Source organism: Vigna unguiculata, chromosome 4, assembly GCF_004118075.2.
Source record: "Vigna unguiculata cultivar IT97K-499-35 chromosome 4, ASM411807v1, whole genome shotgun sequence".
NCBI lineage: Eukaryota > Viridiplantae > Streptophyta > Magnoliopsida > Fabales > Fabaceae > Vigna > Vigna unguiculata.
This window is the reverse complement of record NC_040282.1, coordinates 3290433-3318427: the sequence shown is the minus strand read 5'-3', so window position 1 is coordinate 3318427 and position 27995 is coordinate 3290433. Positions and strand designations below refer to the sequence as shown.

The following is a 27995-nucleotide window of genomic DNA, read 5'->3' as shown; positions in this document are numbered from 1 at the left end:
GAATTGCACTATTTTTGAACTGAATTGCATTGTTTTTGAACTGAATTACATTATTTTGAACCGAATTGCACTAATTACATATGATTGTAATACGCAATAATAATATAAAGTTTATAATTTGAAAGTGCTTAGAAAATAATACTTGAAATAAGCCTCATACTTCAATACACCAAAATCAAATATTTATACATTTTAATACATAGGTTCTCCAGTAGGTTCTCCCATAAACAACATCAAAATGTTAATACATCTTAATACATCTTCAATCATCTAAATTAATTGCACTTGAAGGTCCCACTTCGTCTTGAGAAGTTATATCTACAAAAAAAAAATATTTTAGGCTTTCATATAAAGTATCAACTAAAAAGTATATAAAGTTTTCATATAAACTCACCTTGCTCAAATTCATCAAGCTCTTTAGGATCCTCATTAAAAAGTATAGAGAAAGGTGTTCCTCTTAACCAATCTTGTGTGCAAACAAGTACTTCCACTATTTTAGGCGTTAGGCAACTACGATAAGGATTAACCACCCTTCCTCCTGTACTGAATGCACACTCTGATGCTACGGTAGAGATGGGAATGGCTAACACCTCTCGAGCCATGTTTGCAAGGATAGGAAATCTAGTTGAGTTGACCTTCCACCAATGTAAAACATCAAGCTCAACTGACTTTGTATAAGGTTCAGGATCCTCTCTCAAATATTTATCAAGCTCTGATATATAATCAAATTTACGTCCTGTAGCTCTTAGGTAGAAGCTCATGCCATGAGGATCATCATCTTCATCATCTAGTTGGGATTCTTGTTGGCTACTTTGAGAACCCTCCTCAACCCCTTGATATTGATCATAAAGTGTTTTTAAAGATGACAATAATTTTGATTTCAATCCACTGGCCATGCTAGGTTCAAATATATAGTCAATGAAGTAATTAACAAAATCCAACTTACTCCTTGGGTCAAGCACAACAGCAATCAATAATAAGATATTAATTCCATTGGGATTTCCCCAATATTTGCCATACTTACCCTTCATCCTCATTGCCATCAATTTTATGCTCACATCACTACTCTCAGAATATTGTCGAATCTTTTTACCAATTCCAAACACTTCCTTCATATACATATGACTAGTGACGTAAGAAGAACCAGAAATCCGCATGGTAGAGTCATAAAACATCTTTAAGAATGGTAGAACAGACCTCGCATATTCCCAATCCTCTTCTAGTGGCACACCACTACTTTTGGCCATTTCAGCACCAAACTTCTTATCTTGCATATCTAGCAAGACAAAGGCATCTTTGTACTTCAAGCTTGCCTCTAACATTAGATAAGTTGAATTCCATCTGGTTTCAACATCAAGGCAGACAAGACCTCTATAAGAAATTCCCTCTTGTTCAACACAGGCCTTGAATCTAGCAAATCGAGCTGGAGAAGATTTGACATATTTAACTGCACTTCGAATTTTTGAAATTGAATCTTTTATCTCTTTTAACCCATCCTTCACAATCAAACTTAATATATGTGCGCAACAACGCATATGAACATATTCTCCCTTTAAGACAAGACAATTCCATGATAACATCCTTCTTTTGAGGTATTGGACCCCAACATCATTTGCTGTAGCATTATCCACAGTGACACTAAGGACTCGCTTCAACTCCCAGTTATTTAAACAAGCCTCAACATGTTTAGCAATGAGCTCCCCTGAATGACCTGTTGTTTGAGAAAAATTCAAAATTTTCTTATGAAGCTTCCAATCTTCATCAATAAAGTGAGCTGTTAAACTCATGTAGTTTAGGTTTTGGATTGAAGTCCATGTGTATGTAGTTAAGCAAACCCTCCCACACTGCTTTGATAGAAAAATTTTTAACTTTGCTTTTTCCTCTTCATAGAGTTCCCACATTTCACGCCTCAATGTAGTGCGGGATGGGACCTCAAACCGTGGCTGCAAGGATCGTACAAAGTCACGGAAGTCTTCATCTTCCACAAATCAAAAAGGAAGCTCGGACTTCACAAACATCTTCACCAACTTCATTCGAGATGCATTTTGGTCAAACTTAGAAATTGTTGGTGAAGGGCCAGCACTAGCCCCTTCTGTAGTTGATGATGACATTTTTTTCCTTTTGAATGCTTCTCTATTTGGATTTTCCTTGCATCTTATCAAATGATTCCTCATCCCACTTGTTCCAGCCAAATATTTAATCAAATCACCACAGTAATTGCACTTAGCCTTCTTCTCAGAATAAGGATCTTGTTTGGTAAAATGCTCCCACACATCTGACCGACCTTTACTATGCTCAGTTGATGATGTAGCCATGTAAGGAGGTAAAGGATCAATCCCAGAAGTAGCTGGTGTAAGAGTTTCGACAGTTTCTGGCAATGTAAAATCCATCTGATCCAAGATTGCAGCTTATAAACTTGACTGTTTTGTTCTCCAACCTGATTACATATTTATATCAGTAAAAAAAATATTCCAAGAGACCCATCCACTCAAGTAAAACACACAATTACTAGTGAAATCTGGGCAAGGCTATGAAACATGATATTTCTAACGGGCTAGATAGTCACGCCACAATACGACAGCATGGTCTGTTCCTCCGGTTACAAAACTGGTATTCTCCTCCCAAGGCAGAAAAGCAATGCTATTTATGACACCCGTCACGTGAGGTTTGTCCTCTAAGAAACTTACATGGTTCGCTCTCTGTCAATTACATCCATGTTTTGCATAACATCAACAATCTCTATGAAAACAAAATTCTAAATTGATATTTCTAAACTAAGTTACTGGGTTATGTCCTATACGGTAACAGTACAGAACAACTAAATAGAGAATCCAAATTTCTTACCCCGTCAGTTTTTACTCTACCGAAATCCGTAACTGATATTTGAGAGTCTCGACCATCAGCACTATATACCGAGAGCAAGGTGTTTCCGTCTGGGTGCCAAACTATGTCTTCTGGCCATCTCTGCTGTGGGGATATACAATTTGTACTTCGGAGAAGACAAGCTCCAGACCTACAAAATTCCGACAAAACTTCATATATAGAATGGAACAATACAAGATTATTTGATTTGTGATAGTCGACAACTATGTAGCTATAACAATACAAGAACAATTTTAAAACAAAAAGGCTCAAAAGAAAAACGAAGACATACTGTGACGAATGAATTTCCCACAAGTTGACCACTCCATCCAAAGCACTGCAATCATTCACAAAAAAAAAGAAGCAAGCATCAAATTATGTAACAGACTTGTTTTTACCAAGAAAAATGTTAAACAGATGATAAAGAAATGACAAAAAGTTATGATTCCATTAAGGAGCTCTATACAAACTTTTAAGAGATAAAAAAATAGGAAGAAAAAAATAAATTGACTTCTCTATTAACTAGAGAACTTCTACATGTCAATTTCATTTCTTTCTCTCTTAACATATCACATAGTAGTTTCATTAAATGAAAAAACCATAATCAAATGAAAAACATGTGCAAAATGCTTTCACGAAGAATGATATTATTTTAAACCTGGTGACAAATTGGTGATCATTTACAGGACACACAGCAATACATCGCACTCTCCTCTTGTGTTGACTAGAGAAGTGATTGCTTGCTTGATAAAGCACTGATTCTGGTGAAGAACTTTTACATATCAACGGTATCACTTCCTCAGCCTCTTTCTGTTCTGAAAAGAAAATGAATTACATGCCAAAGTGAGCCTAGTTATCGATACAAGTAACCAAATTTACACCAAAACAACAATTAAGTTACCAAAAAACCTCCTTTTGCATCCTCTGCCTTGGACTTCAATGCTTTCATGTTCAGCAGGGATTCTCTGAGTGTTATCAGACTTTACCGTTGACCTAGCAAAAGAAGAAGGTGCCAACGGTACTGAATGCGAAAATTTTGAACCCACACGAACAAGGCGTAACTTAGACCGAAGCTGGTTTTTGGAAGAACCGTCACTTTTATGAAAATAACCGATTTTTGATTCACGTTCTATCTTCACATGTTCACTTTTTCTGGGGGTTTGAGTATTCTTCTTAACAGAAGTCTCCACGGCAAGATTAACTGGTTCAGGCTCGGGGGGTTTATGGTGAAGGTTGTTTTCTTGTTTGGATGTTAGGTTGCTTTCAGAGTCAATGGAAAAGGGTCTGGTGTATAGTAAAATGCTGGGTCATAAAAGGTTCATCGTTCAGCACTGTAAAACTAGGAGGGAATAGAAAAGGTGCAGAAACCAGAAACATGCAGCAGCAAAACCACTAGGATAATCAAACACCAACTCTTTTCGAGAAATTGGACTTTTATGTTGGCACATGGACTCACTCAAAGGCACAGTGAATATTATTGCTTGTTTCGGTTATAAGCAAATAATTTTCTTTTATGTTCTAACTAAACTTAGTGTCTTCTGATCATGTTGGAAAGGTAAGTCTCGTGAGGATTGGTCAATGGTAATTAATATAGCTAAGATGGATGATTCATACGTGAGGAATGAGATGCAAGTATATATGTGAACCTGATTCTAGCTAGGTTTTCAAGGTCGTGGAACCCTTGATTTCTATCATGATTCACAAAAGCTGGTGAAGTTAGTGTCTGATATGCATTCTTTTATGCAGACTTTGACAAACTTTGGTTTAATATTTGACAATAACCTGCAGAGAAAGATAACCTCTCGGGAGTCTAGTAGGGTATCTGAGAAAGCAGTACAAAGATGTTCATTTCCCAATGCCTGTCAAAGAAGGAAACATACTGACTAATAAATACCGGCCATTGCATAAGCATTATCAGATCCAACTCAAATGCGAACACCAACCTTTCAACAGTGTGTGGAGAAATAACACCAGCAGATGTTAGAAGTAAAAGGGAAGAAATAACACCCTAGTCAAACATGACTTGAAACCTTCAAAAAAAAAATGCTCCCTTATAAGCCAAGTATATGACATCTATTAATATCATCCCATTCCGCAATGCTGGATACGGTAATTTTCCCAGCAGCATAAGGAAGATTTGGTCTATATTTGAATAACTATTTCAACACTGCTAGAATTATTTTTAACTCAAAAGTAACCAAGAGTTTCCTTCATCCTACATACTTTCATTGTATTTTCAGCTCTGCAAACAGTTACCCAAACAAGCTTTGCCTGCCAATCTAAACATAAATCCACTTCACCTGTCTCCAATAGTTCTCCAAATATATAAGTTTCTGAGAACTTGAACAAAACTTGAACAAAACATCTCCAGAACAGACACAAAGAATCACACCAAAACTTGAACAAAAGCAAAACCACGATCAGGGAACTAAACCAACAACACCAAATAAATAACAAGCCTATAATTGCAATGACAAAACAGGATAACATATCTCACCTACCCTACTTTATCTTACCTCACCTATTATAGTAAAATATGCAAAGTTTGTTCAGGTGCAATGTTTCCAGACCTCTCAAGTGCAATCTCATAAATTTTTGGGTTTGGTTTCTCAACGCCTTCAAGACCAGAAAACACACCAAAGTCCCACTCAAATCCCTGCATCATTAAACATCATCATACTAGCAATCAAACATTCTTGTCTCTGGGTAGGTGTACAAGACAACAAAAAGACATTCTTATCCATTTTCCATTCACATATACATAAAGTGGAATTGCTTGTAATCAATCCCTTTAATCACCATCACCCTAACATTAAACTTTCAGATCAAGCTCAATTTTTCACAACTTTTGATGCTTCACAATTCTGTGTGTACACACAAAAATCAAATTTGTTCATTGATGGGTCAAAATTATACAGAATGGTTGAAGGGAAAAATCGAATTGGAGAAAAAAGAGAAGTGAAATGAAAACCTAAAGCCAGAAAGAGATGAACAGCAACAAGAGATATCTCAGGAAGGACGACGCAACCTTCGACGGCGGCGGCACAACCTTCAACGGCGACCTTCGACGGCGGCGAGGCAAGATCTGTCTCGGTGGTGATCGAATCAATGTGCGTCACTCTGCTTGTGGACCCAATTTGATTCAAGGGATCGAATGAGATTCTAAGAGAAATGAAACCACAGTTAACTGTACTGGTCTAAACAGTTAACTGTTTTCAGTACAGTATTTTAAACTTTAACTTAAAAGTAGTACAGTTTAATTTTACTATTAATAATTCAGTTATTTTTAGTTTAAAACAGTGCAGTTAACTTAAGTACAGTACAATTAAGTTATTTTTGCCCAGCCCTAGCAAGGACGAGTAGGTCTCTTGGAAACACAGGCACTCGTCTTGGAACGTTACTTATCCTCCCTTTGCACTCGTCTTCTTGCATATGTCAATCTCACAAAGAATGATTTGTCTTTCTTCTTCCATTTCCGAGTTTCTTCCTTTACTTCCCAATCATTCTTCCTTCTCTTCCATTCACTTACATTTTACCTCTCAGTCTTTACTTGACCATGACAACGTTCACCACACAATCTCCCAATTTGATCGCATACTTCATATACACCCTAGAGACGAGGTGAAACACCTGGGAAGCAGCTCATCCAAAGGATGAGGTCTTCCTCCTAATGACGAGGTCTTCATCCTAATGACAAGGTGAGGCACTTGGAAAGCAGGTCATCCAAAGGATGAGGTCTTCATCCTAGAGACAAGGTGAGGCACCTATGAAGCAGCTCATCCAGAGGATGAGGCCTTCTGGGAAACAGCTCATCCAGAGGATGAGGTTTTCATCCTAGTGACAAGGTGAGGCATCTGAGGAGTAGCTCATCCAAAGGATGAGGTATTCATCCTAGACACGAGGTGAAATAACTAGGGAACAGTCCGTCGAAAAGACAAGGTCAACCTCAAAGAGATGAAGCGTCGGGAGAGCACCTCGACTAGAAGATGAGACTAGCCAAAATGCATTCATAACGAAGGCCGAAACATATGAAAATCACACAACAAAACCCAACCTCAGCTCATAAGCCCATACTCTAGCATAAATATCTAGATATCCCAATATTTAGGAAGGTGGCCTGAAATTTTCACCACTAGATAAATCACGATTTCGCTAGTTATAATTGTCGTATCCCAAATCAAAAGGAAAATATCCCGATGTAAAATTAACTGTCCTTTGAATTATAGGATTTTAGTTTAAAAAGCATTATGAATATCTGTTTTCGATAAAACAAAAAAAAGCAAAATATTTGTAATTTGACTTTAATTCTTAAAAAATATGTAACGACTTTTTCACCGGTGCCTGTCTCCCACCATCATTACACTTTATAGTATTAATGAAAGAATATGTTATTCTATTAATATTTTTACAATTTATTAATGTGTAATTTTTCTAAATAGAACTAAATAGAAATTTAAACATTACATTTATTATTATAATGTTGTCACAATTGCTCACGTGACATACGTTTACCATTTTATAGCTTTTATGATCAATATTTATTGTCATTATTACTTATTATTATTATTATTATTATTATTATTATATTTTAATATAGTTTTGTATTAAGTGAGTTTTTGGTGGAGTGAGATAAGATCAGTGGTGGAGTAATTTTATTAAATTTTAATTTACAACAACTTTTAAAAACTAAAAAACAAGAAAATAAAACAAATATAATGCACCTTATACATTACATTAAAATCTAAATGTTCATACTTCATTTGATTATGCAGTTTTAGAACGACGAAGACATTTCATTCTGTATTTCCATGCAACCTGAATGCTTGTTGCTGCAAAGCATCTCCAATAAGGTGACTCATACCTATCATCATATAATCAACAATACAGAATAATTAATTTCATAATTAAATGCATGTTTAGGGAAATCTATCTAATTCCCATTATTTAATACGGACTAACATTATCAAACATTTTATTTTTATGTTAGGGCATAAAAAATAATGGCATTTAACGATAAAAAAATAGCTTAAAACAAGAAAAAAGGGAAAAACTATAAGAAATAAAAAAAAAAAAAAGGTTTAATTTCTTGGAGTGATTTTCATAAGCTAATAGCTGTAGCATTCATCATTATATGGCTTTTAAGACAATTGACTAATTTTTATAAAAAAGACGATTACTATTATAGCTATTGATTGTTTATAGTATGAAAAATGTTAACACTGACAGTTTTTTTTATATATATTGTTACTGATAAATACATTTTTATATTATTAAATGATAAGTACATAAATTATTTAATAAGAGTTACATAAATTTGCAAAATAATAAAAGTATGTAAAAAGTGTTTATACTTTATGTTCTTCCACATTTTTTTCCTCACTATCAATTTTAAAATAGGAGGTATGAAAAGACATTAAATATAAACATTTATTTTAGTAAGAATTTAAGCCTAGGTCTTTCCCCTTTATTATGTAATCTTTTATTTGTGTTTTATATCATTTTAGTTCTATAGTGACTTTTGACAAAGTTCATGGACAAGGGGAACAAGTTTAATATGTTGGACTTTGTGAAATCAAAATTCAAACATGAAAGACTGCACTACACTGGACAATTTACTTTTATTCTGTCAAAACTTTTTTTCCACAGAAAGACTAATTCAGAATGAACCAGATTTTATAAACATATAAAGGGTCGACAGCAATATTATAAAAGTAAATGATCTATGATCGAAGTAATAAGTTAAAAATAGATTAAAATATCATTATTCATAAACAAATGTACGAAGAAACAAAAAATCAGATATAAAACAGGAGAAGATGATAACCTTATGGCTCCTCGAACACGGGGACTCCTAAAGAATCTTGCAAATAGGCCTGTAACTTCTTCAAGGTCTGCTGCTCTGAGAGAAAATGCCTCCACATTTGTTAAGCAAATTACTCTTCTGTTACTAACCAGCTTTTGCCTTGGAATCCTTGCTTTTCTGCAACCTGCAAGACAAATTTCAAACAAGTTGAGCATGCCACTACTCTAACCATGGAACATGCCCCTATTCTATAAATGATATTGCCAATGAGAACCTTAAGTCAAGTCAACTATTGTTTGCTATATCAACACATTCATGCTGACAAGTCAACATTCTTATTAATAGTGAAAGTTACATGGACCAAAAACTTGCAAAATGATGATAGGAAAAGATATCAAAAGTCCAAATAAGGCTGAATAGTTCAAAGTAGGTAAAAATGTAAGCATTGAATGATTATTGTATATTCCATATGATAAATAGTTCCAATTTTTCATGACAGTTTGTACTTTTATATCAAACAGTACCTTAGAGCAGTTCTTACTTTTCTAATGTTTGCTTTCTAGAAATGAAATGTACCTTTGCTTGTTAAGGGATGCTCAAGACACCATGTCAGAAGTTCTTCGCCACAGACACTCCCTTCATAAAGGGGAGCACTGATTCCATCTTCGCCAACGCTCTCCAATTTTCCACGCACAATAAAAACCATCTTCTCTACCAAACCACCATCATACAAAATTTTGCTTCCTTTGATATATGTTTTCTGTCTTAGCCTCTCACATATGGCATCCAAGATAGGCTCATCCAATAAGGCAAAAATTCGAACCTGCAGCATATGAAAAACAATGTAAGATCCATTTAAGCTTGAAGTGTGGACAATGCACAAAATCACCTTATCTTGTAATAAAACTCAACCGATTTGCGTATTTGTGTCCGATACTTTATGATATTTACCGATACTCATTAATAAAGTATCTAATATATATAGCAACACTTTTATGATAACAATAATTTATAGTGTATTCTATCCGATACACGTATCCTGTCCATCATATATGAAAATAATAAGGATCAAATTCTAGAGCTCATGAAAATAGAAGTATATCACTTGCAAAATCTATATAACCACTAACTTTCTTAATAAATGTGAAGAGATGACGTCTAATTTCCCTTTGGAGGTCTTCTGGCAAATTCTCCAGGAGCATTTCTTCATTCACCCCCCTTGTTGCAGCCCAGTTATATCGTTCAGCCTGTCGCACTCTCCTACATGACAGACCAAACATATAAGTGGAATGGAATCTCTCTTCCTTTATATCATGCAAACAAATCATATGATTTCAGTGCCTGTATAAAAGTGACAGATTGTGAAACCATTTTAAGCATTAGCTCAAACAAACATGCAATAGCCTCCTATAGTGTGGCAATGATTAGTAGCTTCTCATAGTTTTCTTTGATCATATTCCACATTGGTGGAGGCATGACATTAATTCAGAGGAAGGAATTAGGCTTCTGGAAAAATAATCATGCAAAAGTGTATGGCAGTTCTATACTATATACACTAGTACTAAGGTTGGTAAGTAGTCTCTTTTTTGTAGATAACCCTTTTCCATCAACACTCTTTTCCTAGACACTGCATAATGCTTTTTAGCAAAACAAAACATGCATTCAGGTGGAAGCATAAGAAACACATATATGGAGATTCAAGAAAATTAAAATTATCCGGGTAAAAAAGAAAAACAAACTATCATAGGTCACTCAGTAAAAGATTCTCTAATAGTTGTTAACTTGAGTCCATCTATTTTGACCTGTGGAGTAGTAATATTTTCTACTTGAAGTTAATATATACATTGCCAAAAATGGTGCTTTGGAAAGGAGTAGAGATATAAAAAGAAAATTTTAACCAATTTATGAGAGAAATACAAGTCTGACCATAATGGGAAAGAATTGTACCTTCTTAGATTGTCTCCTAAGCGCCGGTGGCTCATCCATTTCTCAACATCACGTCGTCTAAGTGACATCTCTAGGTTCCTTTAAGAGAAAGTAAGAAGATGAAATATACATAAATATATATGTATGTTGTTAAATATTTAATATATAACAAGTGGCAAATTTATTAGCCATAATTACTCTAGAAAAACTACTAGAATATAATATACAAGGGCTCTTTGGAGTCCAGAAATCATAGTTAAAACCATCAACCCCAAAAAGTCCCAATTCCAAAATCATGAAACCGGTGATGGACTTATATTCAGTTACATTTAGATCAAAGTAAAGGCAACAACTTCAGAAAATTCTGTATTAACCCAACTAGATACAGGGGAGAGAAAGCAGTGCAACTTATTTCCCTCTATGAAGCTCACAAATCCTTCAGTATTCAAGGTAGATCATTAGATAACTTTGTAAACTATTCCTTAAAGGAACTCTAAAAGAACACTTATTTAAGAGAAGAGGAGAGAAGACAATGACGTCCTCAAACAACGCTTGTTAGTCATTATGCTGTGTTTTAGGTGTAAACTCAAGAGGTTTTCCATATATGAAGCATGGCATTCTACCTGCGTCCAAGAGCCTGAAGAATGTTCTGTATGTTTCCAATGAGAAGAGCAAACAGCAACAGTCCTGACCCAAGAATGGCCTTAGTAAAAAGAATTTCGGGAACAAAATAGCTAGGGACTAAATTCCCAGTCAGTGTACTAATTTGCTGCAGAAAACACAGGCATAGAGCATTAGTAGGATTTCATGTATTTGAAAAATCAAATATTGAATTAAAAGGCATGCCATTTATATGCAAAACAAAGTATCTTGTTGCCAATATAATTTCAATGAGGCTTTTCCAGATTCATGGATATTCATTTTTAGAATTTCTTGCTCTAGAAGACAGCAATGTGCATGCTATCTTGCCTCAATTTTCAACACTGGGAAAGCTTTATGTCTCCTAAGTTCTAACAAAAACACACCTCACAAATATACTGGTAACATGATAAACTTGAAGACAATGAACACAGTTACCTGAAATCCCCAAAACGATGAATAGAAATATCTAGTAGACAGATTAGGATGTGCGGTAAGGTTGACAGCTTTGAGAAAGATACCATAACCATCACGAAAACCATCTTCAGTAAAACAAGCACTTGCAACAGCATTGTTTGTCCAATTTCTCCAACTTTCATTATTTTGATATGCTTCAGTTTTTCCATGTCCACAATCAATGAATTTTGTGCATCCAGGAATATGTGTGTTTCCACAGGCGTCTCGTAGACACTGAATAACCCTCTGGGAGAAGATATAGAGAGAATGCAGAAATTAATAACTGAATATATGAACCTTTACTTGATGTAGCCACCTAACTGAAATTTCCCAACTTTTAATTGAATCTCTCATCATCATTTCATTATTAGTTGGTATGTAAAGGAAAGGCCTTAACCTACCTGCAAACTGAAGAGGTACCACCAGGATCCAACAACATGGCCAGACAGTACAAAGGTGAAAAGATTTATAAAGAAATTTGCCCACGGAGACTCAAATACAAATCCAGCTGGAGAAAATATCATAGGAAGAAATCTACATAGTCTAGGGATATGCTGAACGAGAATCACAATACGCAAAAGGTTATTTGCATAGTTTGCTCCTGTTGACCCTGTCCCTAAGTGCGTTGGTAGGACAAACAATATGAATATCTGCAAGTATTTCACAGAATTATACCATTATTCACCCAAAATTGCTTTCATCTTCATAAAATGGTATAAACCCAAAGTTAGAGACAAGGAATGAAAACATGGTGTAGATTGTATACTTGATCAAGAAAAAATCACATTAGATGCAAAGGATACTGCTGTGAAAATAAGCAGAAAGGGAAATGGAGAGAAATTTACCTGAGGAAGTGGAAGAACAACAAATAAGTCAATGAAGAAAGATGTCTTAAAGTAATGAAGAGCTATTTTCTTTGGATGATCAACTAACTCCCCAGCACCAACCACCCTAGACTCAGGAGCCACATAAGCCAACCTAAACTGCGGAGAATCAATGCGAAAGAATTAATTGAGTTCTGTTGCATTCAGCAGATTATGTTATATCCTCTTAGTCTCTTACAGAGAGAAAACTTGAAAATACATGTCTCAAAGTAACAATATATTACTCCGACTTAATATAAGAAAACTAGTTAAACAACAAAGAAATAAACAACCGTTAGAAAAGCCTTAAAAGTTACCTGAAGAATAATGTTTAGGAAGTGTATGAAATCATTCATGCTTCTAAGTGCAACAAGAAGTTTTGTAAAACCCCAGTTTATAACAATACATTTATTTTTCTGCATAAGAAAGACAGAAAACTTAGAGCACGTTAGACACTTCATAGAGATAACAAGAATCACATTGGAAATAGTACAGCAAGCAATATTTTGAATCATAATAAAGGGCTTAAACCATACCTTCTGCACAGAGAGCAAGAAGAAAAATAACGGATCCACAAAAATTGCCACCAAGCAACATATTGCAAAAAATTGATTCCATTGTTGTACAAGTTTATTGTGAGGATTCATAACTCTAGGAACATGGGGAATCAAGAAAGTAAAAAGTCTTCTCGCCCAATTCTTGGCATCCTCGTAAAGAGTATTCCGAAACTGAAAGCATTAAGAGTTGAAAATCGTTGAGTAAATGAAGCTAATATTGTCAAAGTGATTCATAAGATCAAATGTCCACAAATGGCAAAAGAGATTTCAAAATGTGAAAGATTATTGCCTACACAACCAAAAAATAGACCATAATTAGAACCGCAACATATATTTTTTATGCATATACATGCATCACAAAATAGCATGTAATTCCATTTTAGGTCCAACTGCAGTAACAACTGAAAAAATATTTTATGGAAACAACAAAGTAGTCCACAATAAGAAGAAAATACACCATGATATTATGTATAAACATAGAAAACGTTGTCTGATTCAGAAGTTGTAGTTTCAAACGATTACCTAGGCATCATTAGAAAATCATCATATTAAATCATAAGCAATTCTTATAATTAAACTCTATAGCAGAGGCATACACATGTATAAAATTCTTGATTATGATAGATGCAAAAAGTAAAGAACCTTGACACAAAATGTAATCTAAGGAAACTTCAACATGTAGCAGTCATAAGCTTCTTAAGAGAAAGGAAACTATAATTTATTTATACCTCATGTTTAAATATACCCGAAGCATTTGAACTACTTTTCTGAATAGCCTTGAAGTAAGTTGGGCACGTTGTACAATATGGATCACTGCACATTCCCAGTGGACCAGACCTAACTAAATGTTCATTCTTGCAAGCATAGTTCTGCAAATCATTTTCACCCATGACGCCACAGCATGAAGAAAAATTTTCTGTCTTACTTTCTTCTGCTTGTGACTCGGGTGCCACTTTATTCTGCCGAGAAAGGTTTCCAGGTCTATTAGTAGCATGCAATGGACCACTCATCTGATTAAATGGAGTTATTCTCTGAATCCGTAAGGGACCAGTGTATCCCACAAGATTAGTATCTCTTTCATATGGCTCTGTGAGTGTCGCGGGAATAGAAATTGATACACTTCGAGTCCTAGATACATGCCTTGGGAATCCAGAATCAACGACTTCAACTGATACTTGGGGATGACAATCTGATAGAATTGCCACATCATCTCTCTCAAAATTAGCCATGTGGTCTGCAAATTAGAAAGGAAAATTCATCATCTCGATTTCTATGTCAAAACAGTGATATCAAAGTCAAAACGAATCCAACATATGCAGAAAACAATGAATAAGTGAAAAGGAAACAAAACATACAGAGAGGTAAGAAAAGCACTCAAACACTGTTCTTTCATCAAACACAAAGGGAACATGGTAACTGGCACTACTCCAGGAAGAATCCATACATGATATAGTAAAGGGTGACCAAAGCAAGCAAAAGGGTATGAAGAAGTAAATGAATAAAAGATTGATTTTTCCAAGTATAGAATAGCAACAAAACTAAGGGTGAGACCTGTTTAAGGTATCAGAATACTCAGAAGTCAGAACCCCACTAACTGTTGACAATGTCACAATGCAGCCATTTGAAAAATACGGAATGGCACAAGAGGAGAGGAGAGGAGAAGAAGATTCTCACTGGTATAAATAAGAGTCATGAGTGAGAAAGAGAGAGAAAAGGTGACTGAGTTTTAGTCTTTGAGGCAACTCTGAGGAAAGAACGGTGTGAACCAAGGTAGCAGAAAGTAGAAAATAAACAAGCATAGTGTTGTTTGGTGTGTGTTTTTCCCACACACTTTCCTATTTGCTCCTTTGAACAAGTTTGCACCTTTGGCTACGACCTTGTTAAGTTTTCCGACAAAATCTAGATAACGATTTTTAATGATATCCTATTTCTCCAACTACTTAGTTCTAAAACAACCTAATATTTTTGTCAAATCAAAATCAAATATCACGAGAAAGTTTGTTAATTTCGGTAAGGTAAGATGTTAGTATTAAAAAGTGTATTTGATTGAATACCAAAAAAAAAAAAATATATATATATATATATATATATATATATACTTTTAAAGTTTAATTTTAGAATTAAGTATATTTTTGTCCCTAAATGTCCATGGTCGAAACTTTGATAATTTTTGGTCCTTAAACTTTAAAAATGAATATAGTCCTTTTAACTCAATTTTGTTAATATTTTCTTAGGTTTTGAATGTATTTCTCAGTAATATTGAGTCGAGAATGTGTCAAATGGCGTAAATAACTCCACTATTAACATGAAACACATTTCACGGGTTGAAAAAAGTCAATAAAATTGGGTTAAAAGTAGTATATTCATTCATTTTTAAATTTTAGGGATCAAAATTTATTAAAGTTTCGACTAGGAACGAATCTCAATTCTTAACCAAAATTCAGAGATTAAAAATATACTTAACCGTTAATTTTAATATTTTTTTACTACTAATTATAGTTTCCAGAACTAAAAGTTGTACGTATTTTTTCACATATTACCTTAAGAACCACCATGGTTAGTTTATGATTAATCCTGTAAATAAATCTACACTAATCAAGTAAGATCATAAAAGAATTTTTATTATTAATTATTTTTCTTTTTATTGTATTACTAACTATCGCTCTTGCTTAGAGTAACATCTAACATTTTGCATATCCAATTTTTTATTTATTTTAGATTTAGTACTTTTTTTTCGCACAATTGTCATTAACAAAGATGAAAGTAGTTATGATTAAATGAGAGTAATTTTTGTAGGGTAAATAGTTTACAGTATTAATTATATTTTTTAAGTATTATATATAGAATAATTATTATAAGTTAAATAATTAGGTTTCTAATTTATTTATTCTAAGGTTTTTTTAATTCATCATATTTTTAAGTAAAATGAATTAATTTTAAATACATTAATTTTACTAATTAGGAAAATTTTATATAGTATTATTAAATATTATAATTATTATTTTTTACATATAAACTAGTTACGGTGACTCCAACACTATTATTGTAATTAAGTAATTTTAGACCGCTGTTAATCGTATAATTATTAATAAAAATATGTTTTTGTATTTTTAATAATATTAGTATTAATTATTTATTCACGAAAAATTTAAATGTTAATATTAAAATTTAAAAACGTTGTTATCCTCTCTAACTATATGAATAATATTATTATTAAATATTCTATTTAAAAAAATAGACTGAATTAAATAAAAATAATAAATATAAAAATTAAATTAATTTGATAGTACATTCATACATAACCATACTTTAAATTAAGAAAATTTTAAAAAGAATAAAAGAACTAAATTAAAAATTGGAAAAAAAATTAAAACTATAAGTAAAATAATAAAGTTGAATTAAACAAACTCAACAAAAACTGAAGCAAATTAGTATTTAACCTAGATAAAAATTATTTAATTTTAAAAAGCTTAAAATACAACCATATCATTACTTTTATATATATATATATATATATATATATATATATATATATATATATATATATATATGTATGTATATTTAAATTTATATTTATTTAATAATTTTTCATGTGGGTTCCATCCTCTGAAATGGTCAAAGTAACGTGAAGAAGACACATGGCTTTTCATAACATACTTGTCCTTACACAGTCTAACGCTAACGCGGTGTATTTATTTTACTGTTATAAAAGCTGACAGTGTTTTGTTACTTTTTATTATTAATTATTAAATTGAGAATTGTATTAAAGTCATAATTTTGTTAAAATAGATAAACAAAATGACATAAAAAGTAAGAGGGTAATGAATACAAGTTAAAAAGAGAACAAACTATAAATTAGTTTGATAATTACTCTCATTCATTTTAAATATAAGAAAAAAAAAATGTAATTTACACTTACTTGTGTAAAACTAATCTACAATTCCTAGATTATATTCAGGACAAGTATTTAAAAAAAATGGTATTGATAGTTATTTTTCATAGCTTAATAATGTAAAATTTTTGAATTTAATAGGAATACGTTAATATGTGTTTCGGGTATAGGGACCAAGAGCCTACTAAAGAACCTCTTTAAGCTTATTCCACTTTTCACGACAACTGTAACTTCTCCAAGAAAATCCACTCCTTAGCTCGATCGGCTGGGATGACGATCGGGGTACGTGTCTAAGGGGCTCCGATGCTTAAGTCAGTAAAGGACGGATCGGTATATCAGTGTAACTGCTGTAATAAATGCGAAATTAAGATTCTCACCAACCTACCTTTGGGTCCTACGGTGTGGGCCTATGATTAGGGTTCCTTAATTACGGCCCAATAATCCTTTAATCAAGATTACTGACTTGTTTAACGTTAATTAACCCGGCTGACTGGTTGTTTGACCGTGCGACCGATGGCCGCTTGACTGGATTAGTTATACCCTGTTTTTAACAAGTGAACGATTCGTGTATGGCTGATCGACCGATGGACGTATGTAAAGGACTACGCGAATCTAAAGAGATTGATCGACCGATCGACCCGATGGTTGATCGACTGATTGTCCTTTATTAGGTTAAGGTGTTGTTCGTGTGGGGCTGATCGACCGATGTCACATTGGGGACCAGAATGTCACTCGTTTGTGCGTTACCGATTGACCGATAGGCCTGAACGTGGTTTGCGAAACCGATAAACCGATTGCTTCTGACGATATAGTGACTTATTTGTATAACTGTTTCACCGATGGTCTTACAACTTGTTCACCAGGTCGTTCGACCGATGGTCTCCTAACGTTGCTAGATGGTTTGTTTGTAGAACCGATTGACCGATGGTCATACGCAATTTATTGACCAGGCCGTTCGACCGATGGTGTTTTATATATGAGTTTTTCCAATCTTGTCCGATGGCCTGAGGATTGACTTTGGCCGATTAACCGATGGGACATACAGTACAATATATTATGGAAAAAGTTAATAAATCTATCTTATAATAAATGTACATAATTTGATGAGATGTGAAACTATTTTACTTTACGATATTATTTACTTTGCATGTAATTATTTTCTTCTATCTCAAATATAAAAACAAAATCAAGTCTCTAATTAAAGATGATTTGTTAGTATCGTTTAATTATTCAAATATAATTTATCTTTATTTCGAAACTAATTTATTTCTTTTGTTTTCATTATAGAAGAGGTACACATTTATTTATTTTGTTTGTGTCAAAAGATACACAATCTTTGACTTTGGTGTGTTTACATTTGACAAGAATAATGTCCATAAGTCAAAAAGGGGTTCTGTTCCAAGAAATTGTCCCAAAATTTGGTAGAACATAATAAATAATTGTGGGGATTCATGAATCATGATTCATACGTTCAAACATTTCCTTTCCTTGTGACGTTTAAAGTCAAGTCTTCCTTATGAAGATTTCTCATTTCATTGAGGTAAGTAATTATAACATTGTTCTAAGAAGAAAATGGAAGATGGATATGGCATCTACATGTGTTTGGTCCATGTTTCTCATCCTACACAATCCTATTAGATATAAATAAATCTATTTTACTTTGAAATGATTTGATCGTAGAGAAGTTGTATCACTTTATTACAATATACAATTTTAGTACAGAACATTTTAAGTTGAAGTTGTGTTATGGTAATACGACTTTTGACTTTAATTTAGTGTATTTAAATTAAAGTTGTACCATGATAATATCATTATTGTTCATGTAACAAAACTTCTTCAGAAATTGTATTATCTTGGTTCTTGGCATAACTTATTCATGTTTATAAGTTTAATATCAAATTTAGTCTTCTAATTTTCTTTGAATTTTTAAAAAAATCTTTAGTTTTTTATTTGTTTAATTTAGTTTTTCAATCTTTTCAAAATATTCAATTTGATCATTTTCGTTGGACTAGTTTTTAATTTAGTCCCCTTATTTATAATTTTGATTCAATTTAATATTTTTTTCTTTTAAAATGAAGCAATTTAGCCCCTCTCAAATTTGATACCAAATTAGTAATTAAACTTAATTACAACTTATACATATATTTATATATTCATGTTAAATTTAAAAAAAAAATATATATATATATATATATATATATATATAGCAAATCACTCCAACATATTCAAATTACTTTTTTTTTTTACATTTGTACATAAAAAATCCCTATTTAAACTTATAATATTTTAAAAATATTAAAAATATAAATATAAAGTGACACTTGTCACATTAAAAATATTTTAACATGTTTATATAAGTTGTAATTAAGTTTAATTACTAATTTGATCTCAAATTTGAGAGAGACCAAATTGCTTCATTTAAAAAAAATCAAATTAAATCAAAATTATAAATAAGAAGACTAAATTGAAAACAAACATTATCATATAACAATAATATGACACGTAAAAATATACAGACATGACGTTAATGTCAATCTAAAAAAAGAACAAATTGAACATTTTTAAAAATTAGAAGACTACATTTTGAACAAATAAAAATTAAAGGTCTTTTTTTAAATCCGAAAATATCATCTTTCTTTTAAAAGTTGTCCATTTTGATAAATTAAAAAGAAAAAAACGCTACCTTGATTAAAAAAAAAATAAGCAAAACATTTCTTATATGACAATATGTTTTAAACCAATAAAGGACCACAACGAAAAATGAATAAAGAGCAATGAATAAAAATTTATATCATGTTAACTTTGTAACAAAATTAAACGTGCAACACACTAGTTCATAAATAATTCCTATTCAATATCAGTCCTATTATTAAATTTTCTAAAGATAATATCCGCAAGATTACACTCGCTTGCGACAAATGTTCCGTCACAAAGAAAAAATAAAAAAATCTAAATAACCTTATCTTTTTAAGGTTGTTGGAAGTGCACCATTGACAACTTTCATTATATAAAAACGAACTTTACAAGTCTATTCTTATTTATAAGAAGAATTCTTTTGAAGGTTATACTTTGAAAACTTTGTCACTAAAATCCGATGAATTTAATTGACATCTTAATTAATTTACCAAGAAAACTTGTTTACATGGGATAACCTTTGTTGTCAATATCATCATAGTCTCCATTATCTATTATCGACAACTACGTGCATTTCAATTGCATATTTTAGTTGTTTTATTTATTATTATTTTTTCTCTTTCAATTATATGTTCTTTTTGCAATAAATTAAAGTGACATTGTGTATTCAAACAACAACTTCTTTCTTTGTAAAAGTGATTATTTGAAATATAATTTTCATTTCCAATTATCCTTTCAAAACACTGAAGTAGAAGGGTTGGTTTGAGGATTTTTGGAAGTAAAAAAGTGTAAATTATGAAAATACATTTTTTACTTTGATTGGAAACCATATCTACAGTGCTTTTTGATACTATGATTTTTTTTTTTATTATCGGCTTAATTATATTTTTTGTTTCTATATTTTATGAAATCCTTAATTTTAATTTTTTCTGGTAATTTCATTTTTAATCATCCATAATTTTTGTTCTGAATTATAATGAGGTATCAGTTTTGTGGGAAATGCTTTTTGCCAACTGCAGATGATTCTTTTAATGCATGCACAATTCAACAAAACGTTAATTGCTAATTGCTTCAATATTTTCTGAATTTTGACCAATATTGAAATTACGGAGGATAAAATGGTTATTTAAAAACTATCGGGTGCAACTAGAAATTATAGGGATGAAGGAAGAAAAATCCTTTACCAAGTAGGTTTAGAGACATTTTGGCCTTATCACACTCTTAGACACCATAACTTAGAAGTTTTACATGGAAAAAATGCACCTGCATTATTAGCCTTAGTTCTTGAAAAAACAAGTATGCTTCTTGAATGCAGAATCTTATACTAGTCAAGAGTAGTGTTACTAATAAACCGCATAATGAATAATCAAAGCCCAAAAATCAACTGCAGCCAAGCAGGTGAAAAGATTCAGTAAAAAAATGAACAAAATCTCCAGAAATTGTCATGCAGCAGAAGTTAAGGAATCACGTCTCCAAAATTCACAAGGCATCCGTAAAAGGTGCCTTCATACCCACATAAAATTACAGACACTTAAAGAACCCGCATTTATTATGATAAATATTTTAGTCCAATGTCACAAGAACCTAACGTAAACAGAAGAAATATATGCTCTGCTCCAGAGAAAAAAACATTCTGGAAGGGGGTCTTGAGCCTATGAAGACTCTGAGAAGTATCACAAATCAACATGTGTTTGAATCTACTAATTGATGTGAAATCAGGTATTTACCACTGACATGGACACAGCGACCCTTGCAAAGGAAAGTCTAGGGAATCAGACCACGAGTTGTCAGAAAAAATCCTAGATGATCTGTTTGACAATTCCGTATACAGTTTTCTTGGAATTCTTCTTCATCACCTGTTTCCTCGATCTAGCTGATAAAAACATATTAAGCCTTGAAAAGGAGGGCCCGTGTCAAAGGAAGAGAGCCATCTGCATTAACATGTCAATAGCTTTACAGATGTTCAAGTCTCAAACCATAAGAGACTTCAAATAATAGAAAAATATATAATTAGGCAGTTATAATGTTAGAGTTCCTCAAATTTTCTGCTCGCATAGTTGCATCCTGAGTCCTGAAAGTTGTCTCCTCTCCATCCGGCTACTATAAATCTTGATTACAATAACAAAGGGAAGAGAAGATAAATTTTTACCAGTTGAAAACAACTGAGAATTATTCAGCTTCCAGCCACCAAAAGATGAAGCACACGTGTCTTCATTCTCGAGATGCTTAACTACATGGATGGCATCAAATTCTTGGCTGCAAATAATCATGATTATAATACATTCTCTCATCCACAGGGTGGATCCACGGCAGAATTTTGACCCCTCTTGAATATAAGTTCCGATAAAACCATGGCCATTTACCAAAAATCTCCACATGAACAAACACCGTCTTTGATATGGTGAAAACGATTTGTGTCCCTTATATAAATTTCTCTTCCTTCCAATCTGCTTATTGCTTTTATCACAGCATGGCAGTCATCACATATTCTCAGGTTTTTAATTACTTGAAGAGGTTGTCCTGGACTTGTGTTGAGTAGCCCTAATACTACAGCTAACTTCTCACTGTGCCCGCACAATATTTGCTCCTTATCCTGTTCCTCCACATCTTGCAGCACAAAGTTAGTCTTGGGGAGGTAACCAGACTTCTTCATCTCCATATTCAATTTATCCAACTTCTCCAAGATATCTTTCATCTGTGGATGTGATTGGTCACCGGCAAGAAGCATGTGCACTTTGTGTCCAACTTCAATCCAACTATATCCAGGGTTTTTCCTCAATCCCTTACTTTTCATCATTTCACGTATTCTATTTTCTTCCTCCCACAAGCCCTTTGAAGCATAGATATTGGACAAAAGAACGTAGTTCCCAGGGTTTGCTGGTTCTAACGGAAAAAGCTTCTCTGCAGCAATTTCACCTAAACTCAAATTATTGTGAACTCTGCAAGAACTTAGCAGGGCTCCCCATACACAAGCATCAGGTTCAAATGGCATTTCCTTAATGATAGAGTAAGCCTCTTCAAGTTTTCCAACACGACTGAGCAGAGTCACCATGCAAGCATAATGTTCCATTTTAGGCTCAATGCCATGTTCTTTGGACATACTATTATAATAATGCCATCCTTCTTCAGTCAAGCCATTTTGCGCACATGCTGATAAAACACACGTAAATGTAATCGAATCCGGCTTCTGGCCACTCTGCTGCATCATATGAAACATCTCCATTGTTTCCTTAGCCTTTCCATGCATTGCATATCCACTCATAACAGCATTCCACGAAACCAAATTTGGGGCCAACATATTGTCAAAACAACGCCGGGACAACTGAATTCTCCCACATTTGGCATACATATCTATCAACGCACTACCTACATATACGTCATCAAAAATCCCCTTTCTAAGAGAAAAGCAATGAATTTCCTTCCCGTGTGTCAAGGCTGAAATATTCCCACAAGCAGGAATCAAGCTTGGGATTGTCACAGCATTAGGCTCCACCCCATAAGCCTGCATATCTCTAAAAAGCTCCAAAGCCTCGAAATCCTTGCCATTCTGGGAACAGCTAGCAATTACCGAAGTCCATGTCACAACATTCAACTCCATTTTCTGGTCCTTTAACCTGTTAAACACCTCCAACGCGGCGTCAACCATACCATTCCGCGACAAGCCAGTAAGAAAAGCATTCAAAGACCCGATTTCCATTTCCTCCACTTCATCAAACACCCTACTCATCTCCTTCACACAGCCACATTTCCCATACATATCAAGCATAGCACTAACCACAAACTTGTCACATAACAGCCCCTGCTTGATCACATAACCATGAACCTGAGATCCCATCACCACATCCTCCAAGCACCCCACAGAAGGAAGCACACACGAAACAGTACTCCCGTCAGGCAAAAACCCTTCCAACAACATCACCCGAAACATCCCCACCGCCTCGTCATACAACCCATTATTACTAAGCCCAGCAAGCATGCCATTCCACGTCACCAAATTGGGCTCCACCCCAGAACTCCTCATCTCACCAAAAAGCCCTCTGGCCTCATCCACAAGTCCAAGGCGCGAGTAGCCAGCGATCATGGCACTCCAGACAACGACATCTCTCTCAGGCATTCTGTCGAACAGTTTCCTTGCATCGAGAATGCGATCACATTTGAGGTACATCTGGATCAACGAGGAGGCGACGATGGAATCCGAGAGAAACCCAGATGCGAGGGCGAAGGCGTGGACCTGTTGGCCCTGGTTGAGGGCGCGGAGGATGGCGCATGACTTAATGGTGGTGGGGAGGAGGAAGGCATCGGAGACGAGGCCGCGGGGGGCGAGGTGGGAGAATGCGGTGAGGACGTGGGGGAAGTGGGAAGAGCGGGCGAAGGCTTGGATGAGTGAGGAGAAGGAGAAGAGGGTGGGGTGGGGGAGGTGGGAGGAGAGGGTGAGGGAGAGTTGGGGGGTGGAGAGAGAGTGGGTGTTGGCGTAGAGAGAGAGGAGGGTGGTGGTGAGGTGGGTGTCGGAGAAGAGGTTCAGTTTGAGGATCAAGGCGTGGGCTTGACGCGCCTGCGACAGGGTGGCCGTCGGAGACGACAGACATTGTGAGAGGACGTGGAACATAGCACCCTCACTCACTCACTCTTCTCAGTGATGTCTGATCAAATATTCGATGACATGCTCATGGCAAAAGGGGAAGAGGGTTTGGGTTTATTCAACCTTTATCACTTTATTTTAGTAACGTAAAAATATTATTATTATGTTTACCTAAACAACATAATTTATTTTATTTTATTTTTTATTTAAATAACTCTAATTATTTTCTTTACTTCCTTTTTGGTAGATAATTTAACTGTACTAAAAAGCTAACATTTTCTCTTAATAATCACTCATTATAAGCATATTTTAATCATGTTTTTATTGTGTAATTACTTTTAATTACTATTTTCTTGCCTTTTGGTCTTTCATGACTAAGTTGAGTTACAAATTATTTTTGATAATGTGATTTACTTACATAAAAAATGTGCGTGTTTAGTAGGGGTGGGCATGGATTAGATTTGTCGTTCCCGCCTAACCTGTTCATGTCTTTAGGTCCGCCCAACCCGTTTTGGTTGTCAAGCCCGCCTGACCCTTCAGGGTCGTCGGGCCTGTCTTGTCTATACAGGTCATCGAGCAAGGCCCATCCGAGTCTAAATTTAGCCTAGTCCATCTCAACCTTTAGTCTAACCCAACTAAAAATTTAAATTGAAATTTTGAATTTTTTGGATTATCCATATTTGAAATTTTTGATTTATAGAATGAATACTCAATCCACAAAATATATAAAATGTAGATTAGATTGAAATCCATATCTATTCAAATAAATTTTAAATAAATTGAATTTTTAATAAAATGTATTTTAAATGGATTGGATCGGAGCAAAATTGGATTGGGTCCATTTTTTTTGTCACCTCTAATATTTAGTTTCTGTCAAAGTTGTGTAAAATTAGTTAAAATTGATTTTCTTTTCTAACTTAATTATGATGTGTTTAGTTTCCAAAATTAAATAAAGGATACAAACATTGAATGATAAGGCAACAATTTCAATAAAAAAATTTACATCCATTGATCGAAAGATCAAATGGATGAATAGTTTTCCTAAATATTATGTGCTTGAATGATTTAGATATTAATGATAAAAATAAACGTTTAAACATATTTAACGACAATAAATACAAACTATAACATGTTGATTATAATACTATGTACTTAAAAGAATCAAATATTAATATGCATCGGAGAGAGATGAAATACTTAATTGAGATCTTTGCTCATTTTATATAAGATTAAATCCATACACGAATTAAAAGAGGTATTGATCACGTGATTCAGTTCGATTTTGAATTAAAAATTATCCAAAACAATAGAAGAAACACTTGTAACAAAATTTTGCCGTTAGTTTGAATTTTATAATTTTGAAATAGGTTTGTTTGATATTATTTGTTGAAAAAATATTTATATTCGCAATAAAATAATCAGACTCAAAAGTTCAATTAATTATATACTACACTAGTTAAAAAGTTCAGTGACTTAAAAATTAATTAATTCTATACCACATTGATTTAAAGTTTTCGAACTTAAAAGGTCAACGACAAGAATATGATATTACATTTTTAATAAAAGTAATATTGAGAATGAATTGAATTTATTAATGCAAATATCTACATCTTGTATAAAATAAAACTCATTCAAATTTAATCATAATAAATTAATTTTTCTTGTATTTAGCAACAATAAATACACAAACTATGTGTTCGGCTTACACAACACTTAACTTACTAACTTTTGTTTATTTATTTTCAACTAAATTGGCTAAATTTTCATATGAAATAACTATTTATTATTTATAATCAAATAATCTATATGTATAATTAGAGGAATAGGTTAAAAGATTCACTATTTTATTCAAATAAGATACTCGACCCCACTTATAACATAATTTTTTTAGATTTAATATTTATTGATCTTGATTTTTCTTATATAATGATCGAGTCTTACCCTAATGTAACATTATTATCTCTACCTGAGTCGGAAAACGAGATAAATCGTTGGTTTTAATAACATTGTTGGAATTTTTTTTATTAAGATTAATCACCTCTAATATATAAGTTGTTTACGTAAAAAATTAGATATTATTTTCAAATTAAAACCTTAAAATTTAATTTTAATTTTTTTAACTATGATCGGTTAAATTTTCAACATTCATACATATTAGTTTAACGAGATAACTATTTATTATTTTTTAAACAATATTAATTTTTTACTGGGATAAAAGGAAAAATTGACAACTTCTAACATATAAATTGTTCATAATAAGAGATGCTTAATGCTTATGTATCTTGTTTTTCTTATACAGCATTTGAATCTTATGATATGCTTGTTTTCGTATCAGTTAGACATAAAAACAAATAATTTTAATATATTGATAAGAAAGTTTTTCCTTAAATAAATTTGGAAGATTAAACTTTTTAAAACATAAATTGCCTATATAAAAGATTTTTTACATAATTTCTAACACAACCACTTTATGTTTATCAAATATTTAACTTTCTTATTTCTACCCGTATTAAATTTTTTAACTCATATTTAAATTTATATAATTTTCATCTATTAATATGGTATGCATTGCATTAAAGTTTCTTTGGGAATCCTAAATTATGCTACTCAGGTCTGTCTACTTTTAAAGTCCAAGCAGGTTGTAAGATGATAATGGTAACTGACATCCCATTTTTATTTTATTTTATACAGCTCATTATTATTTTGTAATGATATTAAAATTTAATTTTTAAAAATAATTACTAAACTGTTTTGTATTTTTCTTCTGTGATGAAACAAATTAGGACAAAATTATCCAGTGCAAAATGTAAGGCCCATTTTCTGTTTTTCTTTTTTTTTTTTGTTGTGTTTTTCCAGCCACAAAGATTAGTGGGCTGCCCCTAAGTGGGCCTAAGGGTTGGCCCAGGGTATATAAGTCTTAGGTCTGCCCTAAGCCAGGGTACCCTACACTTCAGAGAAGGACACCCTGCCCTTACCTTGAGCCGCAGCCGCCACACCCTCTGCTAGGGTTCCGCCCCCACCGTCGTTGAGCCGTTCGAAGCTATCCTCTACCCCATGTAAGTACTATGCTAGCCATCCTCGTCTCCATGATCCTTCTCGTTTCTTTCCGTTAGAGTTTCCAAATAACCCATTTGTGCTCCTGTTTCTCTATCCTTTCAGTGTTCCATTCGCCCCTTGAGCTGCTGTGCTCGTGTGTTCGGTGTCGGGGGAGTGTCGGAACGTTTCGCTAGCTCGAATCTCAGGTACGGGAAGTTAGGGTTCTAGTTTTCGAGTCCTTTGGAACTGTTTATGCGTCGTTTGTTGATTTCGTGGTTAGATCTGTTGTTTTGATGTGTGGAGATACTTTGCATGCGTTGTTTGATCAGAAAACTTGACTGTTACAGTGGTGAACAGTGGCGAGACCTGTAGATCTCGCCCAAGCGAGTCAATCTCGCCTAGGCGAGATGAAACAGGGAGATCTCTGCACGAAATCTCGCCCAGGCGACTCGCTCACCTTTTGAGCGAGCTGGCCACTCGCCCAGGCGAGAGGGATCTCGCTTAAGCGAGATCCCGTAATTGCCACACCCTTGTTTTTGTGCTCTCGCCTAGGCGAGGGGAGGCTCGCCTGAGCGAGACATCTCGCCTGAGCGAGGCCCCTCAGCCTGGGCGAGATGCTGGGCGAGGCTGCGCTATGTTTTGGACTTTCAATGCTTCCCGTGTGATCTGTTTTGATTGGGCATGATTGTGTGATGATGTATGGGTATATAATGGAGTATGAAATATATGTTTGGCATGATTCATGAAT

At 33.7% G+C, this 27995-nt stretch overlaps 2 protein-coding genes across 16 annotated transcripts; both read right to left on the bottom strand.

The window, feature by feature from the left end:
* Positions 1 to 139: 139 nt before the first annotated feature.
* On the bottom strand, positions 140 to 14920 carry LOC114181878 (probable cyclic nucleotide-gated ion channel 20, chloroplastic). Of its 15 annotated transcripts, none has more exons than XM_028068502.1 (22): positions 14658 to 14920; positions 13835 to 14340; positions 13086 to 13277; positions 12867 to 12965; positions 12532 to 12669; positions 12088 to 12336; positions 11669 to 11932; positions 11215 to 11360; positions 10613 to 10690; positions 9796 to 9925; positions 9242 to 9488; positions 8687 to 8849; positions 7618 to 7723; positions 5834 to 6024; positions 5379 to 5518; positions 4806 to 4892; positions 3764 to 4721; positions 3521 to 3677; positions 3155 to 3199; positions 2845 to 3013; positions 395 to 2437; positions 140 to 318 (listed from the first exon to the last, which is right to left on the bottom strand). In XM_028068502.1, exons 2-13 carry the CDS (start codon positions 14333 to 14335, stop codon positions 7627 to 7629), a joined length of 2304 nt encoding a protein of 767 aa, XP_027924303.1. In that variant the 5' UTR covers positions 14336 to 14340; positions 14658 to 14920; the 3' UTR covers positions 140 to 318; positions 395 to 2437; positions 2845 to 3013; positions 3155 to 3199; positions 3521 to 3677; positions 3764 to 4721; positions 4806 to 4892; positions 5379 to 5518; positions 5834 to 6024; positions 7618 to 7626. The 15 variants fall into 15 exon arrangements, with proteins under 15 accessions (XP_027924303.1, XP_027924304.1, XP_027924298.1 ...); XM_028068503.1 differs by having other exon boundaries at positions 5384 to 5518; XM_028068497.1 differs by having other exon boundaries at positions 4806 to 5518.
* A 6151-nt stretch (positions 14921 to 21071) lies between these two features.
* Positions 21072 to 24293, bottom strand: LOC114182345 (pentatricopeptide repeat-containing protein At1g20230). The gene is made up of 2 exons (XM_028069206.1): positions 21782 to 24293; positions 21072 to 21563 (listed from the first exon to the last, which is right to left on the bottom strand). The coding sequence occupies exon 1, from the start codon at positions 24236 to 24238 to the stop codon at positions 21992 to 21994; it is 2247 nt and encodes a 748-aa protein (XP_027925007.1). The 5' UTR covers positions 24239 to 24293; the 3' UTR covers positions 21072 to 21563; positions 21782 to 21991.
* Between the last annotated feature and the right edge of the window lie 3702 nt (positions 24294 to 27995).